The sequence below is a fragment of the Nematolebias whitei genome, chromosome 10 (assembly GCF_014905685.2).
Source record: "Nematolebias whitei isolate Nwh7 chromosome 10, NemWhi1, whole genome shotgun sequence".
In the NCBI taxonomy this organism is placed as follows: domain Eukaryota; kingdom Metazoa; phylum Chordata; class Actinopteri; order Cyprinodontiformes; family Rivulidae; genus Nematolebias; species Nematolebias whitei.
The window spans coordinates 21889580-21907179 of NC_056507.1; the positions used below are offsets into that span (position 1 = coordinate 21889580).

The 17600-nt window shown below is 41.2% G+C and overlaps 1 protein-coding gene across 1 annotated transcript; it reads left to right on the forward strand.

The window, feature by feature from the left end:
• The first annotated feature begins 201 nt into the window (after window positions 1-201).
• Window positions 202-16477, forward strand: plekhg7 (pleckstrin homology domain containing, family G (with RhoGef domain) member 7). The gene is made up of 17 exons (XM_037683194.1): window positions 202-461; window positions 2059-2836; window positions 4449-4471; window positions 6616-6734; window positions 8916-8956; window positions 9285-9386; window positions 9776-9919; window positions 10158-10253; window positions 11210-11308; window positions 11721-11834; window positions 12100-12274; window positions 14944-15059; window positions 15159-15246; window positions 15336-15415; window positions 15499-15652; window positions 15742-15839; window positions 16294-16477. The coding sequence occupies exons 2-17, from the start codon at window positions 2204-2206 to the stop codon at window positions 16402-16404; spliced, it is 2193 nt and encodes a 730-aa protein (XP_037539122.1). The 5' UTR covers window positions 202-461; window positions 2059-2203; the 3' UTR covers window positions 16405-16477.
• Window positions 16478-17600: the final 1123 nt, after the last annotated feature.

Sequence of the window (17600 nt, forward strand, 5' to 3'; positions counted from 1 at the left end):
CAAAACTAAATTATTTAATTTTCACTTAAAGCAAGTCACCATGAGACCTCGGCTCCCAAAGAGATAACTTGTGTTAAAAACAAAACAAGTGAAGTAAATTTAAACTCAGTCTATAGTTTGGGGTTGCGTGTGACGTAATAGGCCTGCGTGATGACGTTGGTTGTACGTGAGGGGGGGCACGCGAGTGGAGATGATGTTCGCATACAGCTCAACAGTCAGTTGCACCTCTTTCCACCAGCTCCCGGGACAAGATGAAGCTCTCATTCCTCTCCTTCTCTCGCATTTTTCGAGAGTTAAACACATTTTAAACTTCCTCCGGAGTTTTACCCTCCAGTCTGCCGCGCTTTTTTTTTCAAACCTCCGACCGTTTCTGCCGAGTTTTCCCCGGTCAAACTTCACCTTGAACGGCCGCCGGTGTGGAGTCGACGCGGAGCAGCGGTGGATGTCACCAAAACCAAAAGGTTGTTAATTAATTTATTTAATGTTTATCCTAAAGCGGGTATAGTTTCAGTCGATGTTTTTTTATATATATTTGTCACCGTTTTCTTTGTTAATTCAGGTGCCGAGTCGAAGCACGCGCGTTAAATAAATGAAATGCACCTGACACAGCAGGGGATAAAAACAGCAACAATTTATTTAACTACATTTGTGTGTTTTTGAATCCACAGAGACTGGTAACTGAAACAGGAGGGCTGAAATAATGTGATTATTTACTCCTACAAGTGTTGTGTAGCATCTCATACAGTTTTCTGACGTTTACTTTTAGTCACATGATGGATATTTAGACTTTTTCTCTTGTGCCATGTCAGCCCTGAACAAACCTCCTTTTATACAATTTAGAACTGGACAAAAGTTTTAAACCTGCTATAAATGAATTAATATGGGAAAGGCTGTGTCTTTGACAACATGACTTGTCTTGAGCAACATCTCTGACTTTCTGAAGACATTTAAAAGTCTTTCTTTCTATTTTTTAAAACTTTTTTTTTGCTCTGTACTTGACCATGACAGCATGTGGGACAGTGTGAGCTTCAATTATTTATATATATAATCATAAGTTAAATTGAAAAAGTGTCAGGCCTAAAACATATCTACAGCCAATGAACAATATCTGGAAGTCATACCATCAGGAGGTACGTCTTTGCTGGATATTTTCCTGACACAGAATCCTGTCTGTCAGGCTTCCAGCCAGTAAGTTTTTAGGAGTTGCCGTGTTGCTGCTTATGTTAAAATACTATTTTAGGTCACACTGCGTTACAGTTGCTATTTATTCACCTAAAGAAATAGGAACACATTCTCTTTATGGCAGGGCCCAAAAATATGCCCATTTAAAGTAGTCTTATTTTATATATCTAGCTTTTTTTTTTTTTTTTTTTGAAGGAATGCATATCAAGCCAATAAGGTCCGGACTAAGATCAAATTACTTTGAGGAATGGAGCTGTAGCCATTTTGGTTAAACTTTAAAAATAATAATAAAACCTCGTATGATACTGCCAGTCTTGCTCAGAGTATGTGTTGTGAATGACTCTCGGCTACGACTACATCAAACTTTAGCTTGTCATCTTTGAAACTGACTGCGTTACAGATGTTTTTGTGTTGGCTAATGTGGATTAGCTGAGGTAACTGCCTTAAATTGGATAAACTTCAAATGGTTGTCAGCAGATGTGCATCCGGTGATCGCTTTCTGCAAAATCCTTTAAACATTGTCTGCAGGTTCTTGAGGTATTTTGGTAACAGACAGAAGCACACATGGGCAAAAACATCATCATTTGCCTTTTGGTTGTAGGCAATATTATGTCAACACAGCATGGTTTTGTTCTTTCTGTTAAGGAAATGTTTCTGCCTGAATAATTTATAGATTATAGTTTAATAAACAAACAAAAAACAATCTTTGAAAATGATGAAGACAAGTGACGGAGCAGAAATGTTCAAGACCACTTGAAGAGATTACAAGAAAGTCTGGCTCCTTGATTCAAAACTTTTGCACGTTACTGTAAGTTTGTTCCTCGCTCCGACTGTTTACGTAGTTTTATATGTTTTCATTTTTTTTCCCCTCCTCAGAAACTTTGGAAAGTAAACGGTGTGCGAGAGTGGAATGCAGCAGGATTATTATCTGACGTTAACCTGAATGAGGTGAAGCTATCAGCCTGTAAGATTACCTGTTTCCTGATCTCCGCTGCACGATAATAATGCCTTCGAGGTTACAATGACTACGCTGAAGCACGTTATTCTGCAGGACAAAGACCAGGACAAAGAAAGGAAGCTGGACTGGACTTACATTGAATGGGCTGAAAATGAAGTTGTCACGACAGGTCTGGTGGACGCCCAAACGCAAACAGACTCATGGCCTTTTGAGCACAAGGAAATCCAGACGTGCAGCCCGGTCTTGATGCACATAGATCTCAAAAGGACTCACTCCAAGTCGAGGCATTCGTCCCTGGTGGACATCGATGGTTTGGCAGCACCTTTCTTCCAGTTTGACCGCCAAGCTCCCGGGCGGATCTCCACATCTCCGACCCTGAGGAGGATGAGGAGCACGCGACGTTCAGTGATAAGTTCTCGAGACCCTGGCGTGATGGAGAGCACTCAGGAGGAGCCTTCATCCCCAAGTACAACTTCCCCCAAAAGCCCCCTCTCTCCTACGCACAGAGTCACGTCTCCTCTCGCTGCAAACCCCGTCACTGATGGAGAGAGCTCTCCAACTCATCAACCAGGTTCGCAGAGAATCGTATCGCATGGATCGAAGACGTTTGACCTCGGGATGAGTCCCACAAAACAACAATGTCACAGCGCTCATCTTGCTCTTTTTAAAAACGCTGGATTTTCTGATGAAGTACAGGTGAGCACATTTCTATTTTAAATTTATTGAAACTATTTTTATTACCTGCGGGCGGCGCAGTGATGTTTTTGCCCATATCTGTGATATCTGTGTGTGTGTGTGTGTGTTCAAGTGTTGCTACTGTTAGCAAAATATCTCAAGAAAGAGTGGACAGATTTTACTCAAACATTCAGAATTCATTGGCTTCACATCTACAGCTGTTTTAGAATCAAACCAATCCTGATCAAAATTAGCCTACACAGCTGGACTTTACTGAGCTAAAGTTTGGTGTGGTAGTAGCCGAGAGTCATTCACAACAGATACTTTAACTCAGGGCTATTCAACTAAATTGCTCCAGGTCAGTTACTGAAAGCCAAGAGCTCAGGGGACAGACATCCAGCAGTTATTGTCATTAAGGAAATTTGTTTTACAGTTTAAAATCTAGTTTTATTTAAAAATGAACCCGTTGGTGGTCCTATCTGAGCTCACCCATGAGCCTGATTTGGCCCACGGGTCACCAGATTAATAGCCCTGCTTTAACTACCAACAGTTCATGTTAGATAGTGCACAATGTTATTTTCAAGGGTTACCCAAATGATAATAACTACCATAATTTTTCAGCTTAATAATAATAATGTTAAAATAATTGTCATTATTTTACCAGGTGAGTCAGTTGAGAACCAGTTCCCATTTACAAAGACGACCTGGCCAGGAGGCAGAAACACTGGTAGACACAAAACAACAATGATAAAAGCATAAAAATGCCAAACAAACGGCATAAATTAACTTTTTTTTTAAACAAAATGTACAACATGTAGAAGATCATGGGAAAACTAAAAACAACAGGGTTTGTAAAACTAAAAACAGGTACAGTGATCTTTTCCTCGTGGTTCTATATCATTGTTTAAAAGAGGAGAGCGAAATGAATGTCAGTCTTTAAGGATGACATGAGATTATCTTAGTCTTAAATTTTAGCATGCATGGCGGCAGGCAATTTCTTCACAAGAAGCAAGGCCTTTAATTGTATATAAAATGATGTAAAATCAGTTTTCCTAATCTCAAACTGCCTCTCACAGTCACGAGTCTATTATTTCTGTAGCTCATTGGATTTTCATCCACGGCCTTTAATAAATTAAATGGGTGGACATTCCTTCCTTGCGGAAGCCTTGTCTCCCTCATTCGGCCTTGCCTCCCGCAGCGGTCACTCACAATGCGAGCTTTTGACAGCAAATGAATCAGCAGTTACACGCACTGACAGCTCTGACCAAACCCACAGCCCCATGAGCCCTGGGAAGTGCTCTCCTCGGGCCCCCATTCATCGCAGTCAGCAGTCACCCAATAATGGAGGGGTCAGTGAGCGATTGGAAAAAGATAATGGGGAGATCTATTCATCAGCTTGTGTGCTTCAAGCAAGCGCATATTCAATAGAGTGAGGGCATTCTCCCCCAATATCAGAGGCTTTTGAATGAGAACGACCACTTTAAACACTGATACAAATTTGAATGTCTTTGAAAATGATATAGTGGTGTTGTTAGTGGAAGGAGGTCTTTGCATCATCAGCTAATGTAGAGCATTGTGCAAATATTGCTTTGGAAAACTAATAGCACTAACAAGAGTTTTCTTTCCTTTACAGGAGTCTGACAACGGTGACGGCAGGTAGGTGCACCGTACCTTGGACTTTCACTGAACTCCTATTTTTGCATGTTGTCTTGGTGTCTTGTCCACATATGGGAGCAGAGAATTGCAGCTAAAAATATGTGTGGACATATTTGCTTATCAGGAATGTAGTAAAATTTTCTGTACCCAGGATGACGCTTTCTGTCGTATGTTAGTTGATCCATTGCCTGCTTTCATAATGAAGCTGTGCTGTTTGATAAATCATGCTTCATCACAAAAAAGACCGAGGAACACCACATCAAAGTGCCTTTGACTTAATCCTTCGACGCTGATTGGACCTTTAGCTTTCAGAGCCCCTTTGTCCATTCATTGTCATTCATGTCTTTGTTAATGCTTCATAAGCATGGTGGGTAAAGTTTTGAGAGTCCCATGGTTATATTGGGGCTAGACAAACCCTCATTAGAGCTGTTTTCCCTTACCGCCACCAACGCCCCTCCTAATGGGCGGCGAGGCTCTTCCCCTCACTAGATAATTAGGCAGCTTTTGTCCCATTAATTACACCCTGGCATCGTGCCTGCTGCAGTGTCCAGCCCGTTGCAAGCGGTTTTGTTTTGGAACGTTGTTATTTCTTGTCGTGTTGGAACAAAGCTGCCATTTTATCAACAAGTGCTCTTGGTGGCAGAGAGGCTGGTACAGAGGAAGCTTTCTGCATGATCACAAAGCAACAGGACGCCATTGTGAGGATGCTGTGGAACGAACTGCAAGGAGGCACTGACCTGGTTTTGAGACGTAATCGTGCCTTTCTTGCAGCCCCATCAGCTACAACAGTGCACAGGTGCCGGTGCCAGCTATTATCTGCTGTGCTGTGCTTGCACTGAGCTGGAGGTTTTATCAGTTTTCTGGGAAGAGCACTGCCAGAGAGAGGAAGGAACAGTTGGGGCTTTCAGATTTTAACAAAAGCACCATGAAGGAAAAACGTACCAGGTTACTTATGTTCAGCAGCAGACTGAGCTTCCCTTCAAGTGTACAAGTGAGCCCTGCAGCCATGTGGCTTCCATCCTCAACACAGTGCTGCTTGTGCAACTGCGCAGGTACATCAAGAATGCAGCTCCTGTATGAGTTATGTAAGAGGAAGTAAGTCTGCTCTTTCAGACAGGCAAAGATTTAACATATAATAGTTGACATTATCAAACCCGGACCTAAACGGTTCCTCTTGCACCAACTTCTGCATTCTAGTCATTAAGTTGGTCCTCCATGACTGAATGAGGATGTATGCAGTGGGTCAGGTTTTGTGCTGTAGTTTATCCGTTTATTTTTGTTCTTCCTCTAAGCTTTTAGATCCTCTTTTAGAGGCCCTTAAATAATAAAAGTGAAACCTCAAAGCATCGTTGCTCGTCATTCGTCACTGACTGGCTGTTGATGAGTGTTTTAACGAGTTCAAAGGGAGGCTCACTTTCAGCAAAACCAGCCCGTCTTGTTGCGGAGCGCCTGCGTTTAACAGACAGCATTCACACTAAATGGCTGCTTGTCTCGTTAGCCTTGGCACCGTTTGGACTGTCACAGATCAAGTTTTTCTAGGTGTAGACTTAATTCTTTATAATTCCTGGCAACATCACCTAGCCATACCCCTTATAGATATTTTAATGCAGCTCTTCATAACATAATCACATTCTTAAGATTTTCAGTTAATTTTAGCATGTGAAAGTCCGTTTTTACTCCGTGTTAATCCCTAATGTACAGCAACAGAGGATAAGTCAAAACGCTTGAGAGCGGCGGCTGTGTGAGCTTTGCCCAAGGCTAAAAGGCAGGTCTGTGTTTTTCCAGCCTAAGCCTCAGTTACGAACTATGAAAAGGAGACCGAGCGGATTATAACTGGCACACATTGACTGATTGTCTCCTTCCAGTAATCAGCAGCCGTCCCAACGCATGAGCCCGACACGCAACGCTTAGCTTTCATAACATGTTCTTCTCGTGTTCGTCCCAAGCATCTCTGCTCAGTGCAGGTGGTATTTCAGCTACGTTAAACGACGAAAGGAATTCTGTTATTCTTGCACAAAGTCTGCTCCCTGGTCGATGTTTCACATTCTCCACAGGAGAACGGTCTTCGTCACAGTGATCCAGATATCAAACGAGTTGTTGGGTGCAACTGTTCAAAGAACTGAACCATCATGTTTCTGTTTCAGGCTTCATGAGAGGAGGCGGAGCTCAGTGGTGGTCAGTTTACCTGGATCAAATGTTTCACCAGGAGACCTTTTTGTGTCCAACGGAGCAGCTGACATGATAAACGATTCGAACCTTTCTGGTAAAACTCCATTTATATTATGTGAGCGATGGTTCAGAGCTTTAGAAATGAGGTTCTGACGAAAGATTCTGTGAAGTTAATGTGTTATTGTTGTAGATGGTTCCTTGAATAGGCCTGTCATGATAACAAATTCTGCTGGGCCGTTAATTGTCTCAGAAATTATTGCGATAAACAATAATATTGTTTGACAATAATTACTAATCATTGCCCAATTTCAAATTTCCTTAGTACCTTTTTTGACCACCAGATGGCAGTATAAGACTGTTTAAACTAAAGGATGGATAGTGAGGGAGCAAGCAGTGTGTCTCTATAAGAAAAATGGGAGGGAGGCCCCTGGGTGTGACATGGGCTGTCTCTTCCTTTTTTTTCTGGTTCTCAAAATGGCGGATGCTTGGTGTGGTTTGAGCTCTTTAGCATAGCATTTTTCACACAAAGCTTTTAATAAAACTCAGTAAACAAGTTCTCAGCTTCTTTTTGCAGAGAAAACAACTTTTTAGACTAAGGCATGGGTTTCAACTGTGAATGTTGGAGCTTCGACTAGACAGTTTTTTTTCCCTCGAGGTCGTCCTGTTAGCTTAGCTCGTAGCTTAGCTTCTCAGCTTAGCTGCTTTTAAAAGTTCAAAAATGTGATTTTGGACGGTTAAACTGGATTTTAAAGAGAAAAGAGAAAGGAAGGGGTCATTGACGAGCACCAGACCAGAGCCTTTTGTCATCCAGTGTCTTCAGCAGAAAGAGAGACACGAAGAAACGATAAAGCCGATAAATGAAAATGTGGTCGATAATTTTAATTTATCATGCAATTAATTTATTTATAGTTTATTGTGACAGGCCCATCTATCTATACCTTGAACAGCCTCTGTTTGGAGAAACAGAGTTTATTTCTGACCAGATACCCGGTAGTCGAGCTAATTGCTGTTCAGTGTTTTGACTAAATCGAACTGAATTGCAGCCATCTTGAAACAAATCCAACCGTTCATGCAAATGCTGTTTTAAATATCTTTTGCATGCTTGTCAGTTTGACATTACATAGTTATTTACAATCAATTGTGTGATTCCAGCAGGAAAATAAAAATAATTCGGCCATGTAATGTGAAACTAACTGCATCATAAAGGTTTACATAATAGCATTTCCATGAACCTTTTTGAAATGTTTCAGATGAGATTTGTTTTAAAGTATTAGCTCCTACTTTGGTCTCGCTCAAATTAGCCATTAGCTCGGTATCTCCAGTCTGCGCTCGTTCAAGCAACTGTCCACAGCAGGTAAGATGTTAACTGTTCCTCAGAACTCCACTTCAAAAGATTTGAACTATCACTTTAAGACAGTTTTCCTTTTCATTTTCTGAACTGAAATGACCTCTGTGTACACGTCTGTATGAGTCACCATGTTAATAGTTTCAGCTGATGAATGCAAACAGCTTGACTGTATCTACTCCTGTTTACTGTTATTAGGAGCCAAACAACAAGAGTTTATTTCAAAAACAAAAACCAAACTTTAAGAGTCTTTGAAGAACTTTCTATAAGCAATTCTTGTAGAAACAGTTATGACAGACGTGATGGAGACTTTTTCAGGATCTAACTTATCTTTCAGGAAAGGCTTCAACCCAACACCAGATGGAGAGACTATATAAAGTAGATTTATAGTTTTGTTGCTTGTATAAACGGTAATAATGTTCAAGGCTTAACCTTTAACCTTTTAAAGGCCAACAGAGTATTAACATGGTTTACTTTAGTAAACCTGAGTGAAAGTTGCTTCAAATAAGTTTGTTCAAGAGGCTTAGCCTTTATTTCTATAAACCTCACAGAACGTTTGTCTGAATACTGCTTTGGATTTAAATTTGATCAACAAAATCCTCCAAAATAAAGTTTCTGAAGAAATTAATTCAGAATGCAGATATTTATATCAGCGATGTTGGAAATTTACACCTAAAAGTGAATAGACTTCACTTTGAAAAGCTTTTTTTGTTGTTGTTTGAACAGAGGGCTAAAAGATTCAATTTATAATGAATTCACAAAATAAAATGTGTTCAATTAGTTTTTGTAAACTATTTATTAAAAAAAAGAAACAGCATTTTTACTATATAGTTTTTAAGCCAGATTGTGTCCAAAACATCCGACGTTTGATTCTGTTAATGTACAGAAATATATATTTAATTATTATAATGTGTGCTTTGTGTTCTACAGATACAAAGAAATCAAAGTGGCCCTTCCTGAGGCGCAGTACGGTGAGTGGTAGGCATGCCTGAGTGGTGCCAGCGACGTGTTTGTGGTTTGTTTTGTTATAAAACTGGGCAGTTGGTGTGGACTTTGTCCTCTGACCCACTTCTCAAAGCAGATTAGTGTGTTTCTCTTATCCCTTTTGGGCTGAACAGTTTTTGTAACAAATAAAGACTTGAAATGCAGAACCTGAGCCAGACTTGTTCGTTCAGTTCTGGAGACTGATGCTGGTGCACGCTGGAACCAGGACCAAACGGCAAACATGCATATAACCACTTTTTGGGTCAAGAGAATAACAGAAAACTGCTTTTTGTCTCCGTGTTTTGAACATTTCAGACTAAAGGGAAGCTGCAGACAGGCGCAGTACCAGATATAGAAAAATGCCTTTTAACCGTGCAGATTCAAGACTGGAGAGGCACCGAGTTTCAGAAATATAAGGTGAGAAGTGACGAGTGTCTGCTGCAGATCTTCTCTGCTTCATATTTAAATATACCTGTTGGTTCAGGCTAAGTACTAATCCAAGCAAAGTTTGAACTACAAAGACGTCCTGATTTCCAAATCAAATACAACTCCGTGTTTGCCAAGAGACTTAAAACGATAACCCTCGAAGTTGAAACTCCTGCGAAGGTGAAATGACACCTGTTGAGCAAAACCAGAATTTCTAGGCCACAGCCAGTCAGGTCAACCGATCTTAGGTATATAAACAAACACTGGCCTGCATCTGATTCATGATGGAAGGAAATTTAAGGTCAGAGGTATAGAAACTTTGGGTGGAAGCTGCAGCTTCTCTGAGGGGTTTGTGACGGTTGTTTTGTCCGTCTGTGCAGGACTTCTGTCTGGCCGAGTTCCTCCAGGATCAGCAGGTGAGCATGACCTCTGACCCTCAGGGTCGAAAGAGACAAGAGGCCATCTGGGAACTCTTCACCAGCGAGTGTGTTTACTTCCTGGATCAGCTCATGGTTCTCAAAGAGGTGACTGTCCATTCACAGCCCCCACAAAGCACACAGACCACAAACAAACAGACCAAGCCCAAATGAAACCCAACTCCTGCTGCATTGTGATTTTCAGCATCACGCTGAATTCTTTTCCTTGGTGTTCACAGAAAAAGTCTCCAGGTCTTTCTCTCTGAGCAGCAGCTGGTTTGAAATTTAATGCCAGGTTTTAACAAATAGCTCCTTCTGTGTCTGAAGTCTTTGTTTTGTTTTTCAGGTGTTTTTGGCGACGCTCACAGACCTGCAGCTGAAGAGCTGCCTGGCTGATGTTGACTCCTGGAGGCTGTTTGCAAACCTGAATGAACTTTGCCTGGTGAGACAACATGCAGATAAGCTTCACGAGGCCTGCTCATTTCATATTCACAATAGAAATTGTTTGAAACGACTGCAACTTTCATAAACACAAGATAATATTTGGTTTGATATTAAATTTGACCAATTCCAGCCCAAACAGACACTTAAAATAAAAAGCCCATGTTTTAAAAGACATTTTAATTTAAACTAGTAAAAACAACAAAAACCTAAAGATTATTTTGAAGAGGACAATCCCTTAAAGTCTATTTTACCAGATTAATGTATCATTTAAGTTACCGTAGTGGTTTTTAAAACTGGGATCTGGACCCACCCTTGGGGGTCATGAAACACCAAGTGTGGGATTATTAAAGGTTTACGGAAATCAAATAAATTGTAAAAATTATTGCTGCTAGCATTTTCAAATATAATGTCCATAAATGTGTAAAGTTTTTATATAAATGTTAACAAGGCTCTTTGTTTAATGGCTTAGTACAATTTTTTTTTTCAATAACTTAATCAGGGTCTCAGATCTGCAAGTTTTATTTTGTGGATTAAAAGCAGAGAAGTTTGGGAACAGATAAACAGAACAGATATACAAAAGTAAAAAAAAAAAAAACTACATTTAAAACACTAGCTTAAACAAAAAAGAGTAACATTTGCGACTAAACTACTGTATATATTTTATTTATCACAATAAAATGAATTGTGAAACTATATGTAATATTTTTCCCTGTTACTCTGTTGTTTGGTATTTCTAGGTCCTATCCAATAAAAATTAAGAGATTGGGTTTTTAAGAAAATACCTGACAGAATCACACTTTGAGCAAAATGTTCTAGAAAACTAGGAGCTAAAAGAAGCAGACAGGAAAGTATTTTTTTTAATCCCTGCTAGAAATACCAGTTTTAATCAGAGGTAGCTGTGAACAAACTGAAAGTGCAGAACGTCTCGTGGTGACACCTGCTTTCTGCCTTCAGGTGAGTTCCAGTTTCCTGAAGAACCTCCTGCGTGTCATTAAAGACACGCTGGAGATCACGCAGGGTGGCGGGCCCACTCTGCTGGAGCTGCTGAGCAAGGCAAGTATGAGTCAAACTCCGTGACAACAGCCTGTACTAAACATTTAATTACTACCATCCTTCTTTTTCATTCAGATTTTTAAACTTTAATTGGAAGTGTGTTAATATATATTGTTGCAGTGTTAACATTATATTTTGCTGCACTAATGAGGTGGTTTAAAATGTATGAAATATGCCAATAAGTGCTAAAAACTGCAGCAATTCAGTTTTTAGATTTTTAAACATTTAAACAATCTCATCTGTAAGGTTTTATAAATGATCACAAGGAATAAACGGTTAAGATATGCATCACAGGAAGCAGCAGAAGGCTTATTCTTTGCTTGCGTGCATGTTGAGATCTATTATTTGTTTATCTGACGTGAACCATAAATCTGCATCCGAGTGTTTGAACAGCGCTCGTCTCTTTTTTCAGACCTTTCAGGAGAGCATATGTCACTGTCTGGAGAAGTACTGCCTCAACTACTCCTCAGCTCTGCTTTATCTGCACAAGCTCGTGTCCAGGGAGGACTTTGGATCGTACGTAAAGGTACAAGAGACTGTTTATCTGTTTGTTTGTTTTAGCTCGTGGTGACAAGAACGCTGTGTACCTGTAAGCTGCAGGCGACGTGTGCCAAGTATGAAAGAGGACACGCCGCTACTGTACGCTGCTTTTAAAACAATTAGCTCAGAGTCGGTCCTGCCAACGAGGAATGTCCCGTGTGCTACCTTCTCCTCACGGTCACGTGTTTCAGGAGGTTACTCTGACATCTTTTCACCGCATTTCTCTGCCCCCTCTTTTGTCTTTTCCTCAGTGGTGTGAGAGGAACGAACAGTGTCGAAGGCTGCTGCTGCGCGACCTGCTGGTGGCGCCGCTGCACAGGCTAACCCGATACCCGCTGCTGCTGCGGAACATCGCAAAGAGGTGCCAGCTGGTGGAGGAGACCAGAAGGCTGCACGCCATCACCGAGCAGGTGGACACGTCTATATGTGAGCATCAGTCACAGCCTCACCCGAGTTTCTCTGCAGCTGCGTGACCCGTCAACACGTCGGTCTTATCGGGGTCAGATGTCTGATTTGTTTACTTGATAGAACAGACCTGATCATACGCTCGGCTTCAAAGTGTCATTCAGGTGGAGTTTTCTCAGCACCTTTGCAGAGATGTTTACAAACATTAGGATGTAATCCGAGTGTAATGTGGATGTAAGTGAGGTCATCTCTCAACACAAACAAGCTGCTTTGTGTCTTTAGGGGTTCACATGTGTTGGACATCAGCCAGCCCGCCTCTGCCTGCAGACATGTCATGGCAGTTCATCACGAAACTAGAAGGACAGGCTGTGGGAAATGTGCTGCACCTGTGTCATACCCGAGCACAAACCAAACCAACAAATCTTTAATCGTATTCAGAAAGCTTGTTTCTCCCCACACCTGTTTAATGATGGTGGTGTCGTCTCTTAGGTGTGGGTGGCTGTTTACAGTTTGACAAATAAAACGTGGCATGCAATCTCACAGCCACACCTTTGTTATCACCATGTAGGTAATAAACACAACAGATGATAATTATCAGCCGTAATGGGGCGCTGCGATGAGCTTTATGTTTTTTAAATGTAAATGTTTTTAAGGCTCGGCTGAACTTTGACTGAATCGTCATTTCCAAAGACGTTTGGATGCTGTGTTGATTGTAAACAAAATCGAATGACTAAAGTCTTCTCAAATGTTATTATTTTAACTTTTGAGTTGCTTCACTTCCTTTTTTAACAACTCTGTAAGAATTTGGGAATTGTTTATGAGCCTAAACCTTTTACAAATTCTTGTTTTAAGACGTTATTTCAGCCTCTCCTTTGTGGAAATGTTTGTGTGGGTCTGCAGAATGCCCTGACGTTTGCAGCTGAACTTTTACTAAAAAGCCTCTACGACTCCCAGAATGGAGTTTTTTACAAAATCTTCCCTGAAACCCCTGGCTAGCATGACGTGTTGCAATAAATCTGCAGGAACCATCCAGAGTCGATGTTAATTCACCAGTTTACTATTAAGCTTCCAAACCTTTTTCTGTTTATCTCATGTTTCTTGAATTACTTTTGGAAAGGTTCATTAAATTTAATCTTGTGGTTCATGAGCTAACAGACAAAAACATCTTCTTTCAGCAGTGGGCGATACAAAGGCTTGTACAGTAGTCCCTCATTTATTTACCCCCCAGCAATAAGTGAAAATCTGCAAAGTAAGAACGTTATATTTATTTGAGTATTTTTATATTTTAAGGTTTTAAATACCCTTCCCACACTCTTACCACGTTTTAAACTCTTAACCTACTAATTTTAACAACATACTTGTATGTAGCCACTAAATTTTACTCAGCTGCTCGGTTCTGCTCCGGCTTGGTTCCACGTCAGTGGACTGACCCTGCTGGTTCTGGTTGGCTCTCTGGCTCGGGATAGTGGCGGTGGGCTCCAGAGAGAAGCTGGACCTACAGGGGCGCATCCCTGCTCTGAAGTCCTTGTGGGCTGGCTATCCAGAGTCTGGGGGTCCGGTTCTGTGTAGCCCTTGAGCACCGAAGCGCACTTGAAGGGGCACTTTACGCCTTTGGGTGGCCAGCTCGGGACCGGTGGTCCAATTGAGTGGTCCAATAAAGATGGAAAAAGTCCCAGTGGGTTCCAGAGTTGCGCTGGACCTACGACAGTGCTTGGAAGTCCTCGTGGGCCGGCTAGCACCTCTCGGGTTCGCCGATTGGTCTGGGGGTCTGGTTCTGCTTTGGTTTTGGTCTGGTTCCCAGTGGGTTCCATATGGCTCTCTGCATCCGCTGGGCCCCAAAGTCACTTTAAAGGACCAAACTTTTTCCGATCAGATTAAGACTTTCCCTCTGTGCATTTCAGCAGAAGGAAACGGGGCTTCTGGGTGGGGTACTGTTGGCTTCTGGGAAATGTAGTCCTTATGAACTACTTGTATGTGGCGATACAGTATAGGTCTATTGAGAGAGAACTACAAAATGGCAGCGCCTGCATGAAGTATTTTACTTTTTGGTTATTTTTTTATTGTACAGTATCCAATACTGTCCTAATCACGTGAGTAATATTAAAGTCGACAGTCACGTGTCGTGTATATATTTTTTCCCTCGTGTTCAATCTGACTTTGAAAAATCGCGAAAGAGCGAGTCTGAGAAAGTCGAACCGCGAAGTAGCGAGGGACTTCTGTAAAAAGCAGAGCAGAGTGTGAAAACGGATTAAAACTTTCAGAGAATTATTTCTTAACTAAAACTTTTCTTTTTTTTGTTGCAAATTTTTAAGTTTTGCTCTATATTTGCTATGTTATTTTAATAAATGTGTCCTGCAATTGATGCAAAAGACCTGAAAGTACAGCAGATTCCAGACTCTGAGGTTTTATCTCTTTTGTGTAATTTAATCAGTATTTGTGGATAAATAGTGAGGTTTGTTCGCCGACTTTGATTTTTGTCTTTTACAGGCAGCTTGCACTGCATAAATTAAATTTAGTGAGAAATTAAATAACAAAATAAAAATATGAAACAAAAGTTGAACATTAAATTTTAAATAAACCGTTCTGATTCATGAGATTCCTGTTCTTTTAAAACAGTGTTGTTAAACAGCCAGCGTGTGACAGAAATCTGTCCTTTTCGTACCAAGTCAGCGGAGTGTGGTGTGTTTCAGGTGATTTGGAGGGAAAAGTCAAATGGCTGGATAACTACAGGAAGCTGAAGCAGTTGAGGGATGCGCTGGTGTGGCTGCCTGTGTGGGAGAGAGAGAAGCGCGCCTTCGTCCCTGAGGTTTGACTAGTTTACACGTTTGGTTACATGTAAACATTTGTGTTTTTGTGTAAAGCATTAGTCACCGATGTATTATTACATTTCAACGAACCGTTCCAGAACCTGAAGCATCTCCTGAAGGCCGTGACTCTGGAGAACCTCATCTCTCACCGAAGTCTGCTGCACGAAGGGAAACTGGTGCTCACAGGTGTCTGGCACAAACCCAGTACATTTTACACACTCCGTGCTTCAGTTTGAACAAAATCTCACACGGTTTCTTTTCGGGTTCGTTTCCAGAGAACACAAAGCTGATCGATGTTTATCTGTTCCTGTTCGACGAATTCCTGCTGATCACAAAGATAAAGAGAAACAAAAAGGTTTGCCTCCGTCTTGCTCTGTCCTCGCGCTCATCGGGACTCGTGGTGGAAAGTCGGGCTCTTAGCTCTGGTTTTCTGTGCAGAGGTCCACCAGTTCTGAGCAGAACTCTCTGAGACTGCAGCAGAACCTGGAGCTGGATCAGCTGCTGAAAGAGGGGTGCACCTTCACAGTTCTGGACCAGCCCATCTCTCTGGACCGACTCCAGCTAAAGAACATCGATCAGCTCAACGCCTCCAGTAAATGCAACTTTTGTTTCCAGCTCTGTTGTGTGAAGCATATATTTGTTGTTGCGTGCCGATCAAATAATTTTCTGGTCTCTTCGCAGCGTCGGGGCTGCCTCACTCGTTCATCATAATGCACCACAACCGCTACCAACAGTGTATCGGTGCGTTCATCCTGCAAGCTGCGTCAGAGGCTGCCAAGGTAGATCACTTCAACCCTGAAGTTCTGACAGGAGCCGTGCGGTTCAGTGAGCGCTGACACTGATCGTCCCAACGCGTCAACCTGTAAAATGATATCAGGACACACACGTTTGAACCTTTCACATCAGTTTTTGGGAAATAAAGTCGCAGATCAGTTTTTGTCTAAAGTGGTGGGTCATTCACTCACTGCACCCTAAAACGAGACTTGAAGGCTTAAATTTTTTTTTTTAATTCAGGCATTTTTCAGTTCGGTATTTGTGTGCAATAATTGACTTAATTTAGATTAACTTTGACAACCTTAATGTTTGAGTGTAAGCTTTGTGTTTAAATGTGCATCTTTAGAAAACACTAGTTTATGGAAAGCTGAATTATAATTTCCTACAACTTTTATCGTCTCATCTTTGCCGTGTGATATTTCTGCTTCTGAACTCTTTCACGTGCTCTTCTTTCTCCAGAGAGAGTGGTTATCAAAGATGGAAGGTGCAGCGTCGGCGCTGCTGAAGCTGGACTCTCAGCAGCCGCGGCTGAAGAGCACCTCCTCATGGTTGGAGTCCTCGCAGATTTGACCCATCAGAACCCGTCGGCGTGCGCGTCGCCGCCTGCTGAAGTCTGAGCGGCTCCTCCAGCACTGGGACTATTTTATAAAATGGATATGTGCAGATGCCGCATTAGTGTACAATAAAATTCTGGTTATGTAGAAGTTTTTTTATTTTTTTTAATTCCTTTTGTCCCCCTGATCCATTTTATAAATCTTGACAGAGTCGAGTCGCTTTCAGTGATACTCGTACAAGTTGTGAAAGAAGCTGAAAAGTAAATTTAACACAACTTCACCTGCTGGATACAACATGAAAGGCTCCAACTAAATGAGCCAACGTGACCCGTCACATCAAGCAGCCAAAATTAACATCTGTGGTTGGAACAGCTGGAGTTAGGTTTAGTCCAAATGATGAATCTATGGGTCATTTGAATGAACTTTCAAAAATGTCTTAAAGATGCTTTGAAGCACTTTTATGAGCAACACCAACAAAGATTTTGAGCAGAAAAGCCTTAAATATTTTGCTTTCCTCTACGCTGAGCTTTTTTTCTTCCTGCTGAGAAATCCTGATCTCACTAAAGTTTGAGGTTTCCTCTTTCAAACGACATCATGAAATCCTCATTAGAATACAGAAAATATAGGAACCTTGATGTTCTGAATATCAAAATGTAGTTTTAAATCCCAGGAATTGGAGACTGCTTCATTTATTTTGAACAAGTTTTGATTTAATGGATCACGTCTCAAAGCCGACTTGGCACCTCATGAGGTCATCAGTCTGCCTCAGGACACACCATACTTATTGCATTATTTCAAATTTAGGACAAATGTTAGTGGCAGAAATGGGCTTCTATATTACATTTAGGTCCTGAACAACTGAGATCAAAATATTTGTCTCTTGGAGCTTAAACCGTTACATGATCACCCCCTGGTGTTAGGATGTGCTCACATGAACAGAAGAATAACCCGTTAAAACAGGATATCTGATTAAACTAGAAGCATTTAGTCACTTTAATGTCTAATTATTGCTCTAATACCAGACAGCCTGCACACTTCGACTTCAAAATGAACACCTGAATTTTATTTTGACAGTTGACGCAGCTGCATAAAATAAAACCTCTGAAGGCTGAAATAATGCTGAGTGATTTATGAAGGCTTTGGATGTGCAAATATGTATTTTTCAAAACTACCTTTTCCTTCATTTCATCTGGCTCCTCTGACCAAAAAAAA